Source organism: Gasterosteus aculeatus, chromosome 11, assembly GCF_964276395.1.
Source record: "Gasterosteus aculeatus chromosome 11, fGasAcu3.hap1.1, whole genome shotgun sequence".
Classification (NCBI taxonomy): Eukaryota; Metazoa; Chordata; class Actinopteri; order Perciformes; family Gasterosteidae; genus Gasterosteus; species Gasterosteus aculeatus.
Window position 1 is genome coordinate 15,688,948 of NC_135699.1, and position 21,234 is coordinate 15,710,181.

The following is a 21,234-nucleotide window of genomic DNA, read 5'->3' on the forward strand; positions in this document are numbered from 1 at the left end:
AATAGCAGTTAAAAGTTTACCAAAAAAAAAAAAAAAAAAACTTTATTTGGAGGGGTGGCCATTACACTGGTTTATTAATAGATAAATGGCAATGAACTATGGTAAAAATTTAAATGAGTGTCAACCGAACCCTTTGATTTGAAGTGTCCCATACTTACAGGTCATGAACAAATAGAAATGACTCTCAGGCCGACTTGTATCTGATGGTTTACACATGCCACTCCCAGCAGCGCGTTCAGAAGGTCTACTGAACGGCACATAGCAAAGCTTCAAGAGTCTCCCACTCAGCGCTAACACTACCGGAGTTCAGAGGTCACACCCGGCCGCGGGCCCGAGCGCCGCTCTTTAAAACCATGCTGCCGCCGGGGCGCTCCCCCGGGCGTCACCTGACTCCGCTCTTTGAATACTGCATTAGTTGCAAAAGGAACGCAAGTATCGTCGTGGCATCGTTAGATAACGTCCTTAAGCAGAAAACTGTATTTTCCAAAGTCATTGTCATTTGGTGCTATAAGATGGTCTTTTCGGGCTTTGGCGAGTTTCATCAAAAGGAATTCCCGGCGCTCCTTCCACTCCTTCAGCTCCTGTTCCCCGTGGGCCAGCTTACACGACTCGTCCTCCGTGCACGTGTTCTTCAGGAACCTGCCACAGGCAAACCAAAAAGAAAAAAGGTCAATCGCGGTTGACCTGGGGTGGGGGGGCGTGGAAGCGCTCCGTCGGCGGTCGGCTCACCTCTCGCAGACTTTGAAGGTGCCCGTGGGAAAGCGGTACTGCCAGCAGTTCTGATCGTCCTCGGAGTTGAACACCCGGTCTCTGTGCTTCTCCGAGGTGATGTGCTGCTGCCACTGCTTGTCGCTGTTAGAGTTCTTCCCACACAGCCAGCAGTGATTGCCGGCCTGCGAACGGACACAAAGGAGACGGATCGCCGCCGGTTTAGTCATTCGGTTAATGCCGTTAAATCACTTTGAATATTAGTTCAAAGTAGCTGTGCACAATCAGCTGTTCACGCGGTTTAAGCGTTGGAGACAAATGTGAGCGCGGCCACAGTCTGACAGCTGAATGATCGCCTACGTCAACATCCCAGAGAGATGAGATGCAACACAACCACAACATGTCTGACCCATCAAGATCAAACACTCGGAAATATTGTGCACATATCCAACAGTGTGTATGATGAAGAACAACCAATGGCACCCATCTACAGCAGTTGCTCTACGTTCTAAGCCTGCACACTTCAGCGCCCCACTAAAATGTGACGGATTAAAATTCCTCCTGACGGCACGTCGCGTGAGATATCCCCTCTCAGAACTTCTCACCACTTCCTCCGCGTAGTCGGTTGGCATGTGGATCTGTTTGCCGTTCTCTCTGACCGAGTTACTGGGGGTCTCGTCCCCCCAGCCGGGCTTCTGGGACTGCAGCCACTGCTCGTAAAGCTGATCCATGTCTGGAACTAAAACGAGAGCATTTCACACGGAGTGATTGAAGCGGAGCATCACGTGCTAATAAAGTTGAGTCGTTCACTCACTGTTGTTTTCCTTCATGTACGTCCAAAGGTCTCTTTCTTCTTGACTGTGAGCGAACGTGCAATTGCCGATGTACTGACACTTCTTGCCAGCCGTTACATGCATGCAGATCTGCCAACGGGAAGAACAAACAGCCTGGGGTGAGCACTGCGGCAGGCTCCTTTCGATAGGAGACACAGGGGAGGAGCACGTACCTCAAACTGAGACGGGATGGGTTTTTTGGTCGGAAGGGGTCTTACGGTTGTCCACTTTTTCCTTTCGTGCGAACTTACGAGCACCACCCTCCGGTCTTTAGCCCACCTGAGACGGAGAGACAGAAAGCCGGTCACCTCCGGGCCGGCGTCCCGCGGAAAGACTTTGCGTTGGCAGCACTCACGTGTGTCTCGCCTTGGCCGAGCAATACTTCTTGTTTTTGTCAGCCTCGCTGAGCTGGCCGTTCCTCCAGCACTGGCCACAAACAAACATCATCTTCATATTCGGAGGCCCGAACTTCCTCGGTGGGCTGGAAATCGGCTGATGGGATTTAAATAAAAGACTTGGTTACAATCGCTGCGAGAGAGCATGGAAGAGCCCGAAACGTAGATTAAATCCCAGGAAATAGCACATTACATTTCTGCAATCACATGAGAGAGAAAAAAAAAAGAAATACCACCGACAAATGTTTACTGGAGATATTGACAGACAGACTGATCGCAAGCCTTCATGTGGGCTCACCTGGGCTCCCTGCAACAAAGCCGCTGAATTCAAAAACTTCTTGGCCTCTTGGACGATGTTTTCATGAGTGATGCCTGTGTGACGCAAGACGGGAGACGGAATAACTATAGTGCGAGTCATTTCATACCCCCTCCGGCCCCCTCGGGAGAGCCAATCGAGAAGCGGCCTCACCGAGCTCGTGCTGCAGCATCCAGACCTTCAGCTCGATGAGGCTGTGTGCGTAGAAGCAGTCGTCCTCCCTCACGCAGCCGTAGCGGACTTCGTGGCGGCAGAGGTCCAGCTGGCACGGAGGACTCAGGGGCCGGATTTTGGAATATCGGACCGTACTCTCCTTCAAAATGTGGACCAGGCACCTGGGGAGGCAAGAAAAGGGGACAACGCCACCTTAGGATCACGGTCTCGTTCCCTCCGATGACTCCATGATCACGGATCGACCCGAGTGGGAGGCGACATACTTATGTTCCTCAAAGACGTGCTTTGTCACCGGATGAGAGCAAAGTGAAAAGTCGTCTTTGTTGGTTTTGCTGATTATTCTGGGTTTGTGGTCAAAGCACACCTGCAAAATAAATAAATAAATAAATAATCGTCAGTATTAAACACATCAGTCTTCCTCCAGTGCTGACACGGGCCTCTCTGGATGGATAACCCGGAGACTTACGCATCCAAAAGCCATCAGCATCACTCTAAAAGTCCCGAACAACAGATGAGCATCAGACTAACAAATGAGGCTCCAAAGGGAAGCTAAATATTACATTCATCACTTTGATATTTTGTTTTTTAACGGCCGCATTTATCATTTTGCCGCAGACAAAGCGCTATCAGAGCTTCTGAATGTAAGAAACACAGCAGGTGGTAAATATATATCTGTTTACACTGAGCAATACCAGCTATCAAACGACAAACAAAGGACTCACCCCACAGAGAAACATGAATATCCCGCGATGCTCCTGGAGGATCTTGGGAACGGTCAAGCGGATGTTGGAGTTGGGCCCGAAAGGGTCGAAGAGGAGCTCTCTGGAGATGAACCCTTTCCGCTCCAAAGTCCAAACATCAATCTCCTCCTGGCAGTATGCAAATGTGCAGTGGCCCGGGTACAGGCACTCTTCTCCAACGGCCACCTCTGAAACCACAACGGTGACGCGTTGGCCGATGAGAGGCAGAAAGGTGCACAGGAAGAGCCAGAAGCACAACTGAAACTCCCGTCTAACGAATACGAGCCGAGCGTTACCTTTACAAATGTAATACGGTCCAACATATTGGGTTTTCGTGGGTCTCGGCCGAATGAGCTTCCACTTTTTGTCTAGCGAGTGTTTCATTCGGCTCAGTAAAGCGTCCTTTTTGCATTTATGCTCTTCTGTGTGAAGCGTGTAATCCAGCACTCCGGGACCTGTGGACGGCAAAATAAAGAAACATGTTACAACAAACAGCACTTCCCTTCCCTTTAAAGTGCGAGGAGCGCGCGCACGCACACACACACGTTTTCCTCACCAGTTTTGACGTAGCACTTCGCACACGCCTGCTTGAATTCATGCGTGTCGGCTAAGGGGTTCTTCGCTAAATCCACAGCAGCAGGCAGGCCCCTCACCTCAGGCATTCCCACCGCCATCCCCATCGGGCTGTCGATGTTGTTCAGCTGCTCCGGACAAACACATGCGAGTTATGACCCAATAGGAGGAAATAACCGTGACTCATTGAAAGAAGGGGAATTACCTGCTGAAGGAACGGACTCGGAGCGAAATCTGAAACGTGAGAAGAAGTCGGTTACGCACTTTTGAGCCGACCGTTGTACGTGTTGATGGACGCAACGCAGCGTACCGTTTTTATAGTCGCCAATATTGAGACTATCCAGGGAGTCCAGGGCCGGGGGGAGGGGGTCGAAAGAGTCCATGCCGAAATACGCGCTGGACCCCGACTTGTGGTACAGTGGGGGCAGGGTGACGGTGCACAGCTGGGCGCCGCCGTGCAGGAACGGGTTGATGTGCGACGGCATGAGGAAGGGATTGGACAAGGGGCTGCCCGAGGCGATGCTGGTCGGCAGAGGCAGGGGCCCCTTCATGGTGGGTATGACCTGGGGGGGGGGGGATAAGAGGCGGGCGACAGTCATACCGGCGTCACGCTCCCACGCGCACCGCCACCCACCCCCGCGCACACTCACCATGGCCGACTCGGGGCCGGCTTGGTCCAGCAGGTCGTCCAGGTCGTCCCCGATGATGTCGCCGTCAAAGTCTTGGCCGGCCTGCATGCTGCACGGCTGGCTGGTTCGGCACCCGTTGACGAACGAGGGCACGGGGAGCGGGGACGGCGAGGGCCCGGACGCCGACTCGTAGCCCCCCGCCGGCTCCGAGGGGGCCCCGGAGGACATGATGCTGTTGGTGGATGGGAGCTCGTCCACTATTGCTTCGTTTAAAGGCGGGAGCGCGGGGGCTTGGATTGGAGCCGCAGCCAAAGCGCTGCTTTCCTGGGTCAGCCGAGGCACTTCTGAAAGGCGGGGGGGGGGGGGGGGGTTGTACTTACTTTCTCCATTCAATCAAGAAATCAAAGTCATGTTAATACAACACCTACCGATCTCTATATCTTCAACTGAAGACGAACTCTGGGAAAACTGAAGAATAGAAGAGAATCACTCAGCATGTTTACAGACAGTTTACAGACACCGATACGTGTGTATATTTCATGCGTACCTTCTCACATGATGCATCTTGGTAACTTGACGCTCGCAAAACATTCAAGGCGGGCTGTTAGAACGGAATTAGATTAAAAGACGGCTGGATGCATGTTCCCCCGCCTACGTTTTCCCAAAGGAACTGATGTGTTTGAGATGGTTGAGAGACACACACGTACCTTACTCCTTACATAAGCTTTACGGATTTTCAATCCCAAAATTTTGGCAAGGTCCTGAGTCAGTTCTGTGACACTAGTATCCTGGGGAGACAACGCACACGGACAGCGTTTAGAAGAAAACGTTTTAACCATGTGTACTTAACCAATGGGATCGGGCCCACATCAGAGTCCCCTGGAGGGTCTTGATTCATACTGAAGGTGGCCAACACAAACACGGCACAGAACCATCACCAATCCCCCTCGGCGTCCCAGTTTGTTTGGTTTTCGTTTGCATTTGCCGGGACAAAGAATGAAGCAGACGTTGGGACGAATCCACTCGCAGCTCACCTGAGGCACTGCTAGAGAGCATTTGGCAACAGCCTCGTAGGCCTCTTGATGTCTCCCCATCTCCTTCAAGGATCGGGCTTTCCTGTACAGCGCTCTGTAGTTCCCCTCGTTCAGACGGAGAGCCTTTTCACAGTCTTCTAACGCTTGGTCATAGAGTCCCTGAGAGAGAGAGGGGGGGTGGGGGGGTCAGCACAGCTTAACGGACCCGTCGGGCTGGAAAACACCGAACAAAGCGGCCGCTGTTTGTCTGCGAATGGACTTCACGTGTTCAGGTGTGGGAGCCGTTTTCCCTAAAGACCGCAGAGTGCTTTTTACTCTCAAGTCAGTCGTTTTTATTCTATATTTTTGAGGCCGGGTGGAGGAAGCTCCCGAGGGCGCGCTGTTACATCAACATGACACTGTTCAGAAATCACCTGCGCCGTCTGCGTGAAAAAGGATCCAAATTCAGGGGTAGCAGGTTGCCGCTGGCAACCGTTGTTTAATGTTCAAATAGGGACAGCAAGCAGATTTGCGGTTGCATGATGAAAATGGGTTATTTTGAAACCGCAGTGATATTTAAGAAGCTATTGTGCTCTGATGTTGGAAAAACACTGACATGACATCAATAACTGCTTGGTTTATTTCGGGCTTTAGATCCACCACTTAGACTGCGTATGTAAATCGTTTGATGGGACTAAAGGGAAGTGATTACCTACCGGGACTATGTTCAGGTACGCGGCGGCTCGGTTTGCATACAGCTTTTCCAGTAAACTTATGGGAACGCAGATGTCCTCCGAGTCAGCATATTCCGCTATACTCAAGGCTTCCGTATACATCTCGATGGATTTCGTCCAGTCGCCTTCTCTAAACACGTCGTTTCCTTCTCCAAAGAGATTCCACACAAGTTCCTTGATGAACACCTGCCGAGATGAAGAGAACCAAATCAGTGGAATGTAAAAGCCGCAGCTGGTTGGTTCTTCAAGCACTTTATTCTGGGGGAGAAATGAAACGTGACCTGAGCATCACCCTTCAAACGGCTTCAAGCTTCAGCTGGACACGATGCAAGTGTTGAGAAAAGACACATGAAAAATGACAGAACTAACCTCATACTGAGCTTGACTTCCCGGGAAAGGAAGAGTTGACCTAGAAGCAGGAGAAGGTTTGAGGTTAAAAAGCTCCATAAAGGGTCACCAGAACAAGACGAACACACATTGGAATGAGAAGAAAGTTTTAAAATAGAGTTCAATCGCATTCAGAGCACAATCCGTCTCTCAGGGCGGATGGAATGCAAATTCCGAGAATAATCACATTGTTTGTCTAACAAAACAACGTCATTCAACTTTCATTTTGTATTCCATTGGTTATCATCTGTAGTAGTAATAGTAGTACTACTCGTGTAGTCATCAGCATTTTACTTAAAAATCTGAGCTGAATTTAAGAGAAAAGAGGCTTTAACAGGAAAGGAGTGCGAGTGTGTGTGTGTGTCATGGGTTGTTGTGGTGTGTCCCGTGCTGACATCATTAAATGTCTGTCCTGAAACAAACTTTCTCTCAAAATAAAAAAAATGATTTTACCCAAAATATGTGACAATTTATTTTATTTCTTTACATTATAAAGAATGCCAGGTATGATTTATACGGTTGCTGTGTTCGATTATACAAAAACAATAGAAAAACTAGGTAAATAAGGCTGTTATCTTTTTTTAAAGTTCAAATAAGTAAATAATGATAGTCAGGATTAAGAAAAAGAAGTTCTAGTAATACAATGTAAAGTTACAGTCTCGACTATAATTAGCAACGATTATTCATCGTTTCACAGGAAACCAACTGAATACCCGAAGGGTGTCGTTAAATGTCACGACGGAACATCTTACAAATGAGACGGCTTTGTCATACTGGTTTCCAGCTCGGCCGCCGTTTGGCATCTAAAGTTACGTTTCCTGGTTTTCAAACCCAGCGAGCTTGTTTAATTTAGATCAACCGGCAGCGTCTTCGTCTAGATTCCTCTGGTTGCGCCCCGGCGTCACTTCACAGACGGCTCGCTCAGAGTCACACCTCAAGCACGTCTGCTTGGTCGAGCGGGGACACTTACTGGATGAACTGCAGGCCTTTCTGGATCTCCTGCCAGCGACTCCTTCGATCCTGACACGCCTCGGACATATTTGTAGTGGTACACACTCCTGTCAGCACCTGGAAGTGGGACACATGCGGCGTTTGAACAGCTGGTTAAGAGTCCCTGGCAGGGCAGCAGGAACAATGAAAACACAGAAGCACTCCTGGTCATCATAAAACAACACCAGCATGTTGCCCGACAGGTTTTTACAGTTCACACGCCGGCTGATCACAGTAGTTGTATTCCCTGAAAGTCTTCTTCCCTTCAGCGCTGGCAGCTTCCGCATCCAGCGATGACGACACACGTGCTGTTCAACTAGCTTTTCTTTTTTTCCCCAGGTCGCGAGCAGGGCAACGTAAGCAGCGGCGTGTGATAAACGCGCAGATTTTAAAAGTGCACATCTGGATCCGGAGGATGAATCGGCGCACTTGTTGGGCCGGGGAAAGGGTTCTAACGTGTCATCCGAAAGCAGGAGGTCCATTATCGGACACCACTTCGATCACTCCGAAGCTTTCTTCCGGTTGTGTATTGGCAAGCAAATGCGCTTCACATGGATCGATTTATAAACATGACCCGAGCAGTTGGTATCGGAGCATATGACGTAAGCGTCACTGGTATAGTCATCATAGCACCCCGCCGTCATAGCTCATGTGTGAAAATCGTTTTGTATTTCTTTAGGTTCATTCTTAAGCAAAAGAAAGCCATAATAGTTGTTTTTTTCTGGTATACATTCTGATTTCATGTCCGTTTTTTTTCAAGCAAAGTGAAAATTAACTTTGTTCTAAGGACTTTTTTTTGGTTAGCTTTCTCCCGTTAAAGGGTTAAATTAAGCCATGACGGCGGAGGATGAAGAAGAAAAAGAAAGAAATCATTTTCGCCTTCAGTTTGTTTTAGAAGCGTGTGGGGGAGGAAAGAGAGACGTGTCCGATAATGGACGCGTCGCGTTTAGCACACGTGTGTGCGTGGGGAAACCGCCGAGTGTGGACTTCTAGTTGGCACCCATCACTTAGCTAGCAGCGGCTAGCAACACACCGCTCACGTTAGTTTCAACCGCTACCGGCGCACAAAACCTCTCGACCGACAACACGCCACGGCGTGTGTTTCCACCCCCACACACACCTCCTCTTTCCCCGGTGCCGGGGACCGGCTAGCCGGACCGAGCTAACGTGACGTTACGCGACCAAGTTCCCAAGAAGTCCCCCGACCCGACAAAGCATCGGCATGTCAAGTTAAACTAGTTCTCCAACGCAAACAATAGCGAGCGGTAGATGTGTAGCTCGCGCCCGAGTCCCGCTGGAAATCCCGCACAACGATCCCGCAGTGCCCGCGAAACCCACTTACATGAATGGATCTTTATTCCGAGCTTCTCCTGCGTGGGTTACCCAAAGGGGAGGGGAATAATTTTTCGTTTTAGCCCAAATAAGTTAGCTAAGATGTGGAGTATCGCTGAAGGCCGCCCGTCGACTCTTCTTCTTCTTCGTCTTTGAGTCGATGCGGAGCGAACGGCGCGCGTGGCGCAGTGCTGCCCCCCGCAGGCCGCGGGGGACGCGGCAGCCTTCCACATAGCAGGTTCCAAACAAAATCCAAACGAAACAGTATGTGTGTGTGTACATATATATACACACATACTGTTTTGTATACATATATATAACACTGAATCCAGACATCTGAACAGATGCCAGTCAAATATCCTTAAGAGAATTAGCAGTGTTAATAAATAAACATAAACAAAACACATAAATATGCAATACACGCAAGTGTTTGAGCTATATATATACTGTTTTGTTATATATAACTCAAACAACTGCGTGTATTGCATATTTATGTGTGTTGTTTATGTTTATTTATAACACGGCTATGCTTTTCTCTATGCTAATGTGCTAATGAGGATAATTCTCTTGAGGGTATTTGACTGGCATCTGTTCAGATGTTTGAATTCAGTGTTGTGATTTTGAGCCACATTAAGTTCGTTATCTGTATATATGTATCGTTGCTTTCCTCAGGGAAAGAATGGAGGACTGCCACATGAAAGAAATGGAGCTGAAAGTGATGCACAGGTTGACTATAATTCAAAGTACATCCCACCGTGTAGGAATTCATTCATTATACACGACATCCCCCTTTTCTATGTGCATTTTCCAATATATTATATAACCTTGAAAATCATAGTGGCCGCTCCATCGTAAATCCTTCTGGCCAATTTCTAATGCTGCAACGTCCTGTTTCAATCTCTTCAATGAAATCTACAAAGCCAGTCACAGTTCAGACTATTAAGCCTGAAGAAATGAAAACTCCTCTCACCCTCAACCGTCCTTTCTTCTCTGTTTTAATTTGTAACATTATTGTGTTAATGGTCCGGCTGTGAATTGATTACAGCGCGTCGATAAAAAAGGAGCCAGCTTTGACATGAGGTATTTTCTTTTAATTAATAAGCTATTTGGGGTTCCTCTCCGACACTAATTCAAACCTGGAAAGGAAATAATTTATAGTTCAAAGGGAAGCAGATATTTCCATCTGTATGCTAATAAAAGAAATTTGTTTCAGGTAAAAGTTTGTCCCTCGAAGACAAGTCTGTACGTTTAAATGCTATTGAATTTTGACAAGTATAAAAACAGGAACAAAATATACTAATAAAGGAAACTAGTAATAAAGACATTACATAATAGTAGACATTGTATTACAATAGTGTAATAGTATTTTATCCATAATGCATTTTATTGTTGTTATTTTTAATCTGAAAAGGCGCATCATCTCTCGTTCAGGGAGGATTTCCACCTCAGTTTTCCGACCGGCCAAAACAAGAAACGCCTGGAGTTATCTGAGTTTTTGTTCCCCGCTTCATTGCACATTTGTGGCTCGCTCAGCTTTTGCCCCCGATACCATCTAAAATGCTCTGTGGCGATGGACAGGTTGAGGTGAAAATCCTCCGATACGAAGGGATGGAGGAACGAGGGGAGCAGCTACAGTAACTGCCAGGAGGAGGCGCTTATCTCGCGCGGTGCAGGAGCCTCCAGAGGAAACGCAAACCACAAAACACTGTGACTTATGTGTCCCCTGTTATCAAAAGCCCAAAGCGTGGGCCGCCCCAACGCTCCCACATCACGCAGCGCAATACAGACAAAAATACCCTCAGAAGACATAATAAAAAGATGAAACCCAAAGATAGGACACAACTCATGTCCATTTGCAGGTCTGTAATTTGTCAAATAAACAATCTCAGCCGTTAAACTCAAACGCTCGGAGTGCAGCTCAGTAAATCCTAGTGATGATAGCTGCTGTTTGTTTTATGGAAACAAGGTCTTTACTGTCCACCCGCTGACATGTTTATTTACAAGAAGGATGGAGTCTTTATGACTGATGGGCGGGGGACTATATCGTGTAGGTGTAATTGTCATAATCTGGAAGTGAGGAAGTGGAAGCGCACACTGTGTTCTGCTTACAGAGACTGAAAATGTCCAGCGACAATCAGCCCCTGAAGCCCATTTGAATCTGTGCCTGAACCCACGCGGCGTTTTCTATGCTTGTTTAGTCTTCGTTTGATTCATTCCCCGCATCGTCTCTGTAACCACTTTACCTACATGAAAGATCCAAATTAGGATTATCATCCAGATTCTGGAAAATGTGTTCACTTGATGTATTTTCCGTCTCCCTGCTGTTGAGTCACACGGACTCCAGGTCTTAAACGACGGAAAGGTTTCCTTTCATTGCCGTCTATATACGTGTTGTATTTGTATATTTTACCATCCTACCAGCCTGAAGCCCGGAGACGCAAACCCTTGTTGTCCTCTAGGTGGCGTCCCGTCTGAAGGACGCTGGATTAGCCCGCGGCCAATGGTGATGCTGAGGAGATTATTCAAACGGCATCTAAAAAAAGCTCCCCACCCTCTGTGTGAGCGAGTGAACTCTCGCCGTGGACTTCAGCTGCCTGTTGAAAGCCATGGCTGCGTTTTACCGGACTCTTCTCCTGCTGTCTGGTAAGATTATTTCTTTTTACTTTATAGTGGAGCTCCAAGTAGAAGTAAGGATCAAATTCTTAAAGGGTATTTTTACCGACTCGGGGCGGCCAGGTGACAGGAGGAGACGGTGCTCTTGTTTACAGAGTGCAAACAAACCTCCTGGAACTCTGCACAACAACTCTTTCTACCTCTCACCTTTCTACTCAGTTTCTATTGATGCGTTTTTGTCGATTTTAATGGAGTGGGCAATGTGTTAGAAACATTTGATTCCGTCATATCGACATCCCGACACCACCGAGTCAGGATTCCTGTTACGTCGGACGCCGTTTGCTTCAGCTTTGCCAGCTTATTAAACTGGCCTCCCGAGTGCACATCTGGACAAAGACGAGGAACGTTTACGCGTTTGTGCAGAAAGTCCAACTGCTTTCCAAACCAAACGGTTTACGACTCGGTTCCTCTTCCTCATCTGCTCCTTATCTTCCCCCCCCAGCGGCCGCCGCCTCCTCGGCGCCGCCCGGCTCCCCGCGGACAAGAAGGGGGCTGCTGGAGCTGGCGGGAGCCATCAAGTGCAGCACGGGGAGGTCCGCCTTGGCCTACATGGTGTACGGGTGCTACTGCGGACTGGGGGGTCAGGGCTGGCCCCGAGACAAGGCGGACTGGTGAGGTTCCCCCGGGCTTCTTTTCATTTTTCAACTCCACCCGGACGCCCGGCGTCTGTGTGTGGAAATGTAAACACACTCGTGCACGTGGCCCACCTGTGCTTTACATACTGCGAAAGATAGAATTCAGCACGCCCGCGGGGCCTCCCCGTCCTCCCGCCTCCCGCTCGCCCCCCTCCTTCCCGCTGCTGCGCCACAGACGCGGCGCTCTCACGCACGCCGACGGTCGACCCTCAAAATAGCTCCGAAAATTCCACACCCAAATCCTAATTGCCGTCTCCTTCCTTTGCCTCCTTCTCCGAACCCCTCAAACCCATAAACTTCTAACTATCTGTTGTGGAAACCTCTGGCCTGCTGTGGTTTGATGCTTTCTGGACCCTTCACGGGGCCGTGGTTCTCCCTGTGTGTGCGTAGGTGTTGCCACAGACACGATTGCTGTTACGGAGACGCAGAACGTCTTGGCTGCCAAACCAAAACCGACCAGTACCAGTGGACCTGTGAGGACGAGAAAGCAGAGTGTGGTAATGTGTCTTCTAATGCTGGTGTGTAGGATTAGTGACGGGGTCCAAAGTGTCCAAAAACGAGGAGATCTTAAAGAGACTCACGGCGACTTTAAAGGCCGCGAAAAAACAACGACACTCGAGACGACGACGGAATAAATACAAAAAGGTACGAGATGCAAAATGGGCACAAAGAGACAGAAACCCACGTAGAGACGGGTAACGACTTGAGGACACACAACACCGACACAAATAGTGTGTTGCTTCTGTGGAGGAGAGAGGACGCCCGTTGTCTCCTTGAGGACCGTAAACAGGCAGTTGAGGGACGTGATGTTTTCACTAAATGTTTCAGGGTATTTTAAGCACCCATAAAAATCAATAGCAATTGCGGTTTATGTATTTAAGTCTCAGAATAGTGTTGTTTATGATATTCTTTAAATAAATCATTCAATGAGGTCTCAGTCAGCCAGACGTCCAAATGACCAATAAGAGGCCAAATGAATAAAGCTGAACTCGTTGTAAACAAACGTAAGCTCAATAAATTATACGACATTTCTGGGAAAACCCCCGTCCTCTCGTCTCTGAAGAAGAACTTTGTGTTTTTTGTTGCAGATGATTTGAAGGACAAATGTGAAAAGCTGCTTTGCAGATGTGACAGAAACGCTGCCAGATGTTTGAGAAAAGCACCTTTCATCCCCAAATTTGCCCTCTGGCCGGATTTCCTCTGCGGCCACCAACACCCAATGTGTAACATTTACTGACGCAATAAATGCGCGTCCCGTGTGCCAATCAAACACAACACGGGACAGTAATAATGCTCATCGCATACTAATTCCAGTTGTGCTGGGTTTTTTTTTTACTGTCTTTTAATAAAAACATGAGAAGTAAAACAGTGTTGGGTTTATATTGTGTTATGATATTATATTGTGCTTGATCGAATCTCGGTCCAAAGGTCAAGTGTTAATCAGCGATGGAAGGGTCAGATAGGGCGCTTGTTTGTGAAACCGCCTCATGAGTCTGAAGTTGCCTTTGGGCTTCGTTGACTGTGCTTCATCCATCTGGGTTTGAAGATGCTATTTCTTTATTAATGGTTTAGAAGCTAATAGCTATTAAGTGATGTCATAAACCGTTAATAGCAGATTATGAACCCAGATCTTATTGGCCGTTTGTTCTCGTTATTGTAATATTAAAGAAACGCAGTACACACAAATAACTGTTGCATTGTGGGATGTCTCTACAGAAATGAATGGTGTTTTTGAATTTAATAGATATTACTCAATTATATCAACATATGTACATCTATGTACTTATGAATCTACCTGTATATGTATATATGATATGTATGCATATAAAACGCGCATGAAGTTTGTGTCATTTTTTATTTTTGACCCGCAGATGGCGCCATGTTCATAAATAACAAAGAAGTGAAACACACTGACACAAAATAAACCGAGCATATGTGTGCAAACAACGAAAGGATGTGAGTTGTTTTCACACAAACAGGAACCTGTTTAAAAGGCTTAAAGAAGAATCTTTTTATGCAGTAAATCTCTATTTCGGTTCCCTGCTGCTGGGTTTTTTTTGAGGGGGGTTCCCTTGAGATCGAATCAGTCAAAGTCCAAACCTCAACCTCCCGCGAGACGCCCAGTAAACGCCATCGGCCGTAATCAAAAGTAAACACCGCCCCTCCCAGATGTTCCGGTCTGCGCCCTTAACGTGCCGCTTTAAACCGGAGCGGTGTCCAAAGTCCTGGAGTGGAAACAAGAATCTGGGTCACGGCCCACAAACACTTGCCCGATTGTGTGCAGCCTTCAGCGGCTCTGAGAGTCACTTCCACCCGAAAGCCGCATTCGTGCATGTGTGATCCTGAAGGAGAGACACGTGATGCAATTAAAGGGAATTCTAACTATTAACATGAGCAGACTACTCTACAGTCTAAGGGGGGGGGCTCTCGATTTAGCATCCCTACTTACATACATATTGTTGTTTGTAATATCTCAAAAGTGGCTTTGCAGGTTTTCAGACATCAGTTTTTTTTAATTCTCTGACCGTCCCTGAACGCAGCACGAATCCTGCTCCTTCTCTTCTCCCTTCTGCGTCTGAAGCCTGATGAGGACTGATGAGTGCTCTTTCAGACCCGTGATGTCCTCGGCATCCTGACGTGGGACTGGACCCTCCGCGCTCCAGGGCAGACTGCTGCATTGTCAAAAAGGTCACGTTTGTTGCAGCCGACATACAAATCCTGGTAAAAAACTGACCTCAAACAAACATTTCTGCAGCAGCGTGACACTCTCGGGGAGATCCCCGATCCCACACATGCACAACAGCATTATTGTCACCGTGAACGAGCACATCCTTTAATCCCTGCCGGGCGAGCTGATGGAGCTGATGGAGCCGGTTCCACATTGACTGCGTTCGTTAATCAACTGTTTGTCTCCCCAGCTGAGAGCCAGATGGCCCACGATGAAGTCTTGGCTTAAACGGCCTCAAACATAAACAATGACAGTCATGTGCAGAACAGACTACGACTTCCTACAGGATCGCTGTTGGAACTGTTAAGACCAGGACTGTTCTACCTTTAAAATCATCATTACATTTTTTTGTAGAGAACTTACTTAAAACATGTTTCCTCCCTAATCAGTTTGTCATAAATTTATTTGAGAGCTTAATATAAGACCGTGGCCATTCATCCCTTTAATTGAAATTATTATTATATATATATGATCCAACCATCCAATCCGAGGCCGAGTAGAGCCGGTCTTTGCAGAATGCAGAAGAAACAAACAGAACAAATAAACTGTGAAACTAGCGCAAGTGACCGGCGGTCAGCCGCCAGTGTCTGTGAGGTCATGTGGCCTGTGGATTGAAGGGCACCAACAATTCCCAAAAACCCTCTTGCGTAGTTTAGTTTGGTCCCGAAGTCAGTTGTTTTGTTTGCCTGCATGGTGAACTAATGATGATGTTTCATTACAGAATCCGTTCTATAAATGAACTTCAACGCTGTTGAGCGCATTATTTTGATGGGCTGTAATTGCTCACAATTACTGTGTAAAAATCCACGTCGGGTTCAGAATTCGACGGCACACGAACCAGGGAAACGATGCGTGCGCAGCCGACAGCGGACCTGCTGCCAATAAATACTGCACGTTGCACACTCCTTTGTCCTCCTCCTCCTGTTTCAGTCTCCCCTGGGCTTTTCTGTTGGAAATGTATAATTTTACAGTTGGCAGAGGAGACGTTGCATGAGAATCTACAAAGGAAGTCAATCACCGAGATGAAAAACCGGTATGAACGCTCAGGACCGACGCTTTACTCATTCACAGTGAAATTTAAATACATTGAGACGTTTTAATCATTATTATAGCAGCAAAGGACTATTTGCTATGTAAATATAGAGTCATGTCTACCTGAGCAGACTCTCCTCTGCGTGTGTTGTATCCACACTTCACTGTGCTTTCTTCAAGCAGCAAATATTCTCCTGTTTGTTTGGCTTGGATTGGCACATTTCCCAATTGAAAGGACGGTTTTGTCTTCTGCTCTTAAGAGACAGATTGATTGAGGACACACGGCCCCCACCTGTGCCACAAAAACAGAGAAAAGGCAATAAAAGGTTTGGTCATTAAAACGTAAGGAATGCAGACGCTCCTTCTGTTGCTATATCGTGAAGTTTAAATTGATGCCGTGAAAAGCAAGACTATTTAGAAGGGTTCTGTTAATCGCTTTCCCAGAAGTATTGGAGGAAATGTTATGTGACACACTGATTTCCACTACCGTGTCACATAATTACATAGGTATACATGAATGTTCCTTCATGATGACGTTCTCCTCCAATTTAAACTCTCCCTAGTCTGTGTCACCTAATTGAACTAGATAGATATCATTGATTTGAAAATATTCAACCTTGCCATCATCTGACAGGTGACCTACGAAGCTCAATGGCAGCAAATCCCTGCGGGAAAAAGAAAAATAGAGAACTTAAATGGTCTCACTATTGACAAGAAATCACGCAGGTTACCATGGAAATGAGCTTCTGGCACTGCAGCACGGGCTCACTGAGAGATGTCAACAAGGGTGGCCTCGACTGCACAACAAATATGAGTGTATAAAAAAAGAGTTTACACGGCGGTCATTTTGCGCCATCTTGAGGAACATTCGTGTCCCATTGATTGGAGGTTGGACATGATCCACCACTGAGGTGCTGATGAAACCTGATTCAGGTTTATCTAAACCCCACCACTCCCCCCCCCCCCCCCCCCCCCCCCCTTCCCACCCACCCCCACCCACCCCCACCCCGAAGCAGCAGCAGCAGCTTCCAGTTCCTCTTTACAGAGACGGATGGAACGTGATAGTACGCTGCTGCAGCCCGGACCATAATATGAAATCATTGATGCTGCAACATGCGTTACCCGGGAAACTGTGCTAGTGGGATGAATGTCGGCTGAGAGTGTACGATTACAGGGGAGTTATAACAATGTGACGTGAGAAAAACATGATCTGAAATCTGTTGACATATTATTCTAGCCTTATTCTACTAACCCATAGCATTAGCATTTCATTTTATTTTATTACTTGTGCACTGCTGTCTTGTTGTCTATTGTTACACTGTCTACTGTCACGCACCAACCGCCAAGTCAAATTCCTTGTATGTATAACATATTTTGGCAATAAATGTTTCCTGATTCCAGTAAAGAGAACAAAAGTCAAGAGACATGAAGATGATATGAAATTGAAAGAAAATGACGTTAGAAAGTTTGTATTGTGAGATGGTGATCTTCATTGGTACTCTTTAATTGAGGCTTTGTTGGTGAGTGTAAATTCCGCAGGGAGACAACAGCGCATATCTGCACGAGTCACATAACATCGGAACGTTGTTCTGTCCGCGCTTGTGCAAAAGGCACGGACGGGGTTCGAACCCGCGATCTTCGGTTTACGAGACCGACGCCTTACCACTTGGCCACCGCGCCTGCGCTGACACCGGGATCCCGTTTAGCTTTGAATACGAGCAGGTGAAACTAGTATCGAGAGGTTTAGATGTTTAGACAGATATGGCGGATACAACCGTTCTCACTTTACTCGCCGGAAACTCGACTTCCTCCGTTGTAAGACGCACACGGGCGATTTGTGCTGCAGATTTGTGTTGCTGACACGTGCGAACCGCCGGGCTCGTTACATGTATTACTGCAATGTGACCACAAGAGAGCGCTGTTACCTTCCATGTGAGACGAGCACGCGTCACTATCCTTTGCATGTATTGGTAGGCAGGGGTCTCTGCCCCCCTTCTAGTGTGAACACAAAAGAAGCAAACAAAAGTACAAAGAAGGTGAGAATTCAGTCTTTACAGTCGTCATTTTATATGCTTTTGAAAATGTGCTAAGTTAAGAATCTGGTCAAGGGTTCATATTCATTGGAGCTTGAATTCAGGACAATCCAGCCAATATGATTCATTGTGTCTTTTCTACAGGCTGAAAATGTCAGACGATTTATCCACCGAATCATTTCACCCTCTGTTTTTGAGATACCTCAGCTATACATGATCACAACGACAAGTGGGTATTTTCGGTTTAAACATTGGTGCCAGAGAAACAAGGTCACCAGGTCAGGAGGTCACCAATTTCACCAGGACACTTCTGAATCAATACCCAAACTCAATGTAATGGCCACCTTGTTTAGTACTGTCACGGTATTTTGTTCTGAATCAGCAGCGCTCAGTCTGAGAATGAGCTTGCATAGCTAACAACAATGAGACACCAGTAGGTTGCTTGTAATTCCTCTCCAAGCAATACAAAATGCATGAATCCAGACTGCAGCTTTTCACTGTCTCTCGTCTCAAAACATCAAAGTTGAACGCTCGCCCGAGGGGCTTTTTTTTGGAGGAGGGTAGGGGGGGCGATTCAGATATCCTGGAGGCTGTTTGAAAAATGAACAAGACTGATTTCCATTGGGAATGAGTTAGCGGGTAAAATCACAGATGAGGAGTGTTCACCTTGACCCGTTTGAGGCACGGCGGCGGCACACACACCAAAACAAGGGGGCTTCTCTTGAATAGCATAGGTTGATTTAATTCAAAGAATCTTTAAGTCTTTGAAAGTCAAGTCGTGCTAAATTGTTCCATTTGTCTTTTTGTTTTTAGCACCCACAATTGAGCAACAATGATATTGCTGATAGATGCCGCATCCACAAGTCCTAAAGGTCCAGGGAAAGTGCAAATGCTGAAAGCTGTAATCCTACTTGGGAAAGAAAATTTGTCTCTGATGTTTAAGACTTAGGCTGTTTGTGCCATTGATGTGAAGTTTTATTGGGCAAACTGCCTTCAATCAATGATAAAACATGAGTAGCATCCTTGAGTGAATTTCAGTAAAATTCACTCAAGAATAAAAAAAATTAATTATAAATTATTTTAAAAATAAAAATAAATTAAAAAAATAGCTAAGGGGGCTGATTCTTTATTTCAATGTGTTTATTCTGGTCATATATCTCCTTCACATCACGACCTTAGAGATGCAATACCTTCCAGTCAGATTACATGGATCTGGGGCATTTTGTGTTTATGTGGGGAAAAACAGAGCAGCCCTGAGAGAATACCAAGCATTATTCTAGCAATCTATTTAATTATTTATCAGTCTATTGCTTTGAAAATCGTATTTTTCTCATTTTGCTGCGCTTGTGCAGGAATACCCCTGTGCACCGCCCCCCCCTCCGAATGTGTGAGAATACATATTTGTTCAACTGACACGTTTGTCTTCCTCGTGAAGAAGAAGTACAGGCTGCGTGTTTGAATTCCCGCATAGTGGCACCTTGCGCTTATCCAGCCAGCCCCCTGCGGCTGCTTCATGTCTCTCTCAGCATGTGAAGGTGGTCACCTTGAGTTGGCATCACTGAGAGTTAGACAGGATAAACTATGGAACACAACTCAAATATTCAAGCTAATTGGGAAATATCCACAACTGTGTTTCACAGAACATTACCGACATTGGCGGATTGAAGGATTGAGATACAACATGTTTGTTGGTGAGCGTTAGAGGTGCTGGTCAGCCGGGGTTTTCAAGCTAACGTTACATTTGGACGGAGTCAGACTGGTTAAATATATTAATATATAATATTAAATATTACCCACCGCTTCCAGGGCTTTCACGAGTGACGTCATATCTAGCCTAGTTTTGAAACATGGAAGTTGTGACCTAAATCTTATCGGTCTTCTCTCGGCAAAGAAGCGTAAACGCACACAACTATTTTTACTATATGTGTCGCTAATACGTTTGATTCTTTCTTTTGAGAATATAGCCTTCGAATCTGTACATTTATTTACATATTTTGATAGCAATAGCCTATGCCTTCCTTGTAGCATGTCGCTTGTTAGCTACTGTTATTCAAGCCATAAAGTTAGTTAGCCAGCGAGCTAATTGGCTAGCTAGCTAATTTAGTTCTGCATTGAGTAACACTAGCTAACATTACAGTAACTAACGTTACATTGCCCACCTGTTCTTCTATCAAACAGCATTAACATATATATATATTACCAAGAGCCCCTATGATAGGGGCACATAAAAAACTTCTGGTGGCTATTTTAGAAAGTTAGGAGTTGTTTCCAAAATAAACTACAACGTTAACCAATAACTAACAACTTCAAAGAGCCAAGTGGTATGAAAGACAATGCTCGTGTTAACATAATTTCACCTTTTCATGTTTAGTTAAAAGGAAGCTATGTTTTAGCATCTAAAGTAAGCATCTTGATTGAAATTATTTAAATGAACTGTGATTTTGTGCTGTGGGAAGTTTTGCTACAAAGCTACAAAACTAGCAAGGTGATAGTGTAGCTAATTTACTGTTCGTATTATTTCTATTTATTATTATTCTTCTATTATTTCCACCATTTTATCTGAAATGCCGAATGTATGCATTGAAAGAAAACATATTTAAAATTTTAAAGAAATAGCTATTCATATTTGTTATGATATTGTACAGGATACAAACTTTAATTGATCATATCAGCTATCCTTAGTTCATTTTTTCAGTTATTATAAGTTCTAAAAGTTTTCAACATATACATAATTAATAGATGCTGACTAGTTAAAATCAGCAAATTAAAAAATGAAAATATATTGTGATGTTTAAATCCATCACAATATAGACAAATGCAAGTGGCAGCCAAAAACGGAGGTTCTTTGCTGTTTGCTGTTGCAGGGTGAGGAGAAAATTGGTCATTGTGAGAAGGGTATGCTGGATCTGACCCTGGCTGCAACCAGACATGCCAGTGTGAAATCCAGTTGAAAGGTAAGCAGCTGATAAAACTACATAACAAAAGCAATATCATCTCTCCCCCCCTCGCCAAAATGTCTTTTCATCCATCTTTCTTCTGTGTCATTTGCATTCATCCCCTCATTCACTGAGGTATTTTCAAAACTTAATGCAGCAGATAGTAATATTTTATTAAAACGAACATCTAAGTGAAGAGGTTCATAGAAAATATTTATGGTCTAAAATATGTACTGCTAAATGAATGTTTCTTTTTTTCTGTCGCTTAATGTATACAGAGGAATTAGGCGCACACCACTCATGCCTGTTGGGTCCGTTACCATAGCTACAATACGACTGTGCAGACAATCATCCGGTCCTTGTTTCCTCCAAT

At 45.9% G+C, this 21,234-nt stretch overlaps 2 protein-coding genes and 1 non-coding gene across 3 annotated transcripts; 1 reads left to right on the forward strand and 2 right to left on the reverse strand.

Annotated features, from left to right (window-relative positions):
• Nucleotides 1–41: 41 nt before the first annotated feature.
• On the reverse strand, nucleotides 42–9,029 carry zc3h7a (zinc finger CCCH-type containing 7A). The gene is made up of 23 exons (XM_040190364.2): nucleotides 8,835–9,029; nucleotides 7,473–7,570; nucleotides 6,485–6,524; nucleotides 6,098–6,301; nucleotides 5,403–5,561; nucleotides 5,076–5,156; nucleotides 4,916–4,969; nucleotides 4,797–4,836; nucleotides 4,390–4,712; nucleotides 4,050–4,302; nucleotides 3,945–3,973; nucleotides 3,723–3,867; nucleotides 3,463–3,621; nucleotides 3,149–3,354; nucleotides 2,690–2,790; nucleotides 2,406–2,587; nucleotides 2,235–2,308; nucleotides 1,897–2,033; nucleotides 1,715–1,820; nucleotides 1,523–1,631; nucleotides 1,314–1,447; nucleotides 730–893; nucleotides 42–639 (listed from the first exon to the last, which is right to left on the reverse strand). Exons 2-23 carry the CDS (start codon nucleotides 7,538–7,540, stop codon nucleotides 450–452), a joined length of 2,958 nt encoding a protein of 985 aa, XP_040046298.2. The 5' UTR covers nucleotides 7,541–7,570; nucleotides 8,835–9,029; the 3' UTR covers nucleotides 42–449.
• A 1,499-nt stretch (nucleotides 9,030–10,528) lies between these two features.
• pla2g10 (phospholipase A2 group X) lies at nucleotides 10,529–13,977 on the forward strand. Its single transcript, XM_040192132.2, has 4 exons — nucleotides 10,529–11,467; nucleotides 11,940–12,108; nucleotides 12,523–12,629; nucleotides 13,221–13,977. Exons 1-4 carry the CDS (start codon nucleotides 11,431–11,433, stop codon nucleotides 13,367–13,369), a joined length of 462 nt encoding a protein of 153 aa, XP_040048066.1. The 5' UTR covers nucleotides 10,529–11,430; the 3' UTR covers nucleotides 13,370–13,977.
• A 3,523-nt stretch (nucleotides 13,978–17,500) lies between these two features.
• Nucleotides 17,501–17,572, reverse strand: trnat-cgu (transfer RNA threonine (anticodon CGU)). The gene has a single exon. It is a non-coding gene; the product is annotated as a tRNA-Thr (tRNA).
• Between the last annotated feature and the right edge of the window lie 3,662 nt (nucleotides 17,573–21,234).

Bases quoted from the DNA above. Each gene is read 5' to 3' on its own strand.
- zc3h7a (XM_040190364.2), bottom strand. From the start codon at position 7,540: ATGTCCGAGGCGTGTCAGGATCGAAGGAGTCGCTGGCAGGAGATCCAG. The intron at 5,157-5,402 runs GTGAGCTGCGAG...TTGTCTCCCCAG, and splicing joins GCTCTCTAGCAGTGCCTCAG to GATACTAGTGTCACAGAACT. The intron at 3,868-3,944 runs GTAATTCCCCTT...TGTCCGGAGCAG, and splicing joins CGAGTCCGTTCCTTCAGCAG to CTGAACAACATCGACAGCCC.
- pla2g10 (XM_040192132.2), top strand. From the start codon at position 11,431: ATGGCTGCGTTTTACCGGACTCTTCTCCTGCTGTCTG. The intron at 11,468-11,939 runs GTAAGATTATTT...TTCCCCCCCCAG, and splicing joins GACTCTTCTCCTGCTGTCTG to CGGCCGCCGCCTCCTCGGCG. The intron at 12,630-13,220 runs GTAATGTGTCTT...TTTTTGTTGCAG, and splicing joins GGACGAGAAAGCAGAGTGTG to ATGATTTGAAGGACAAATGT.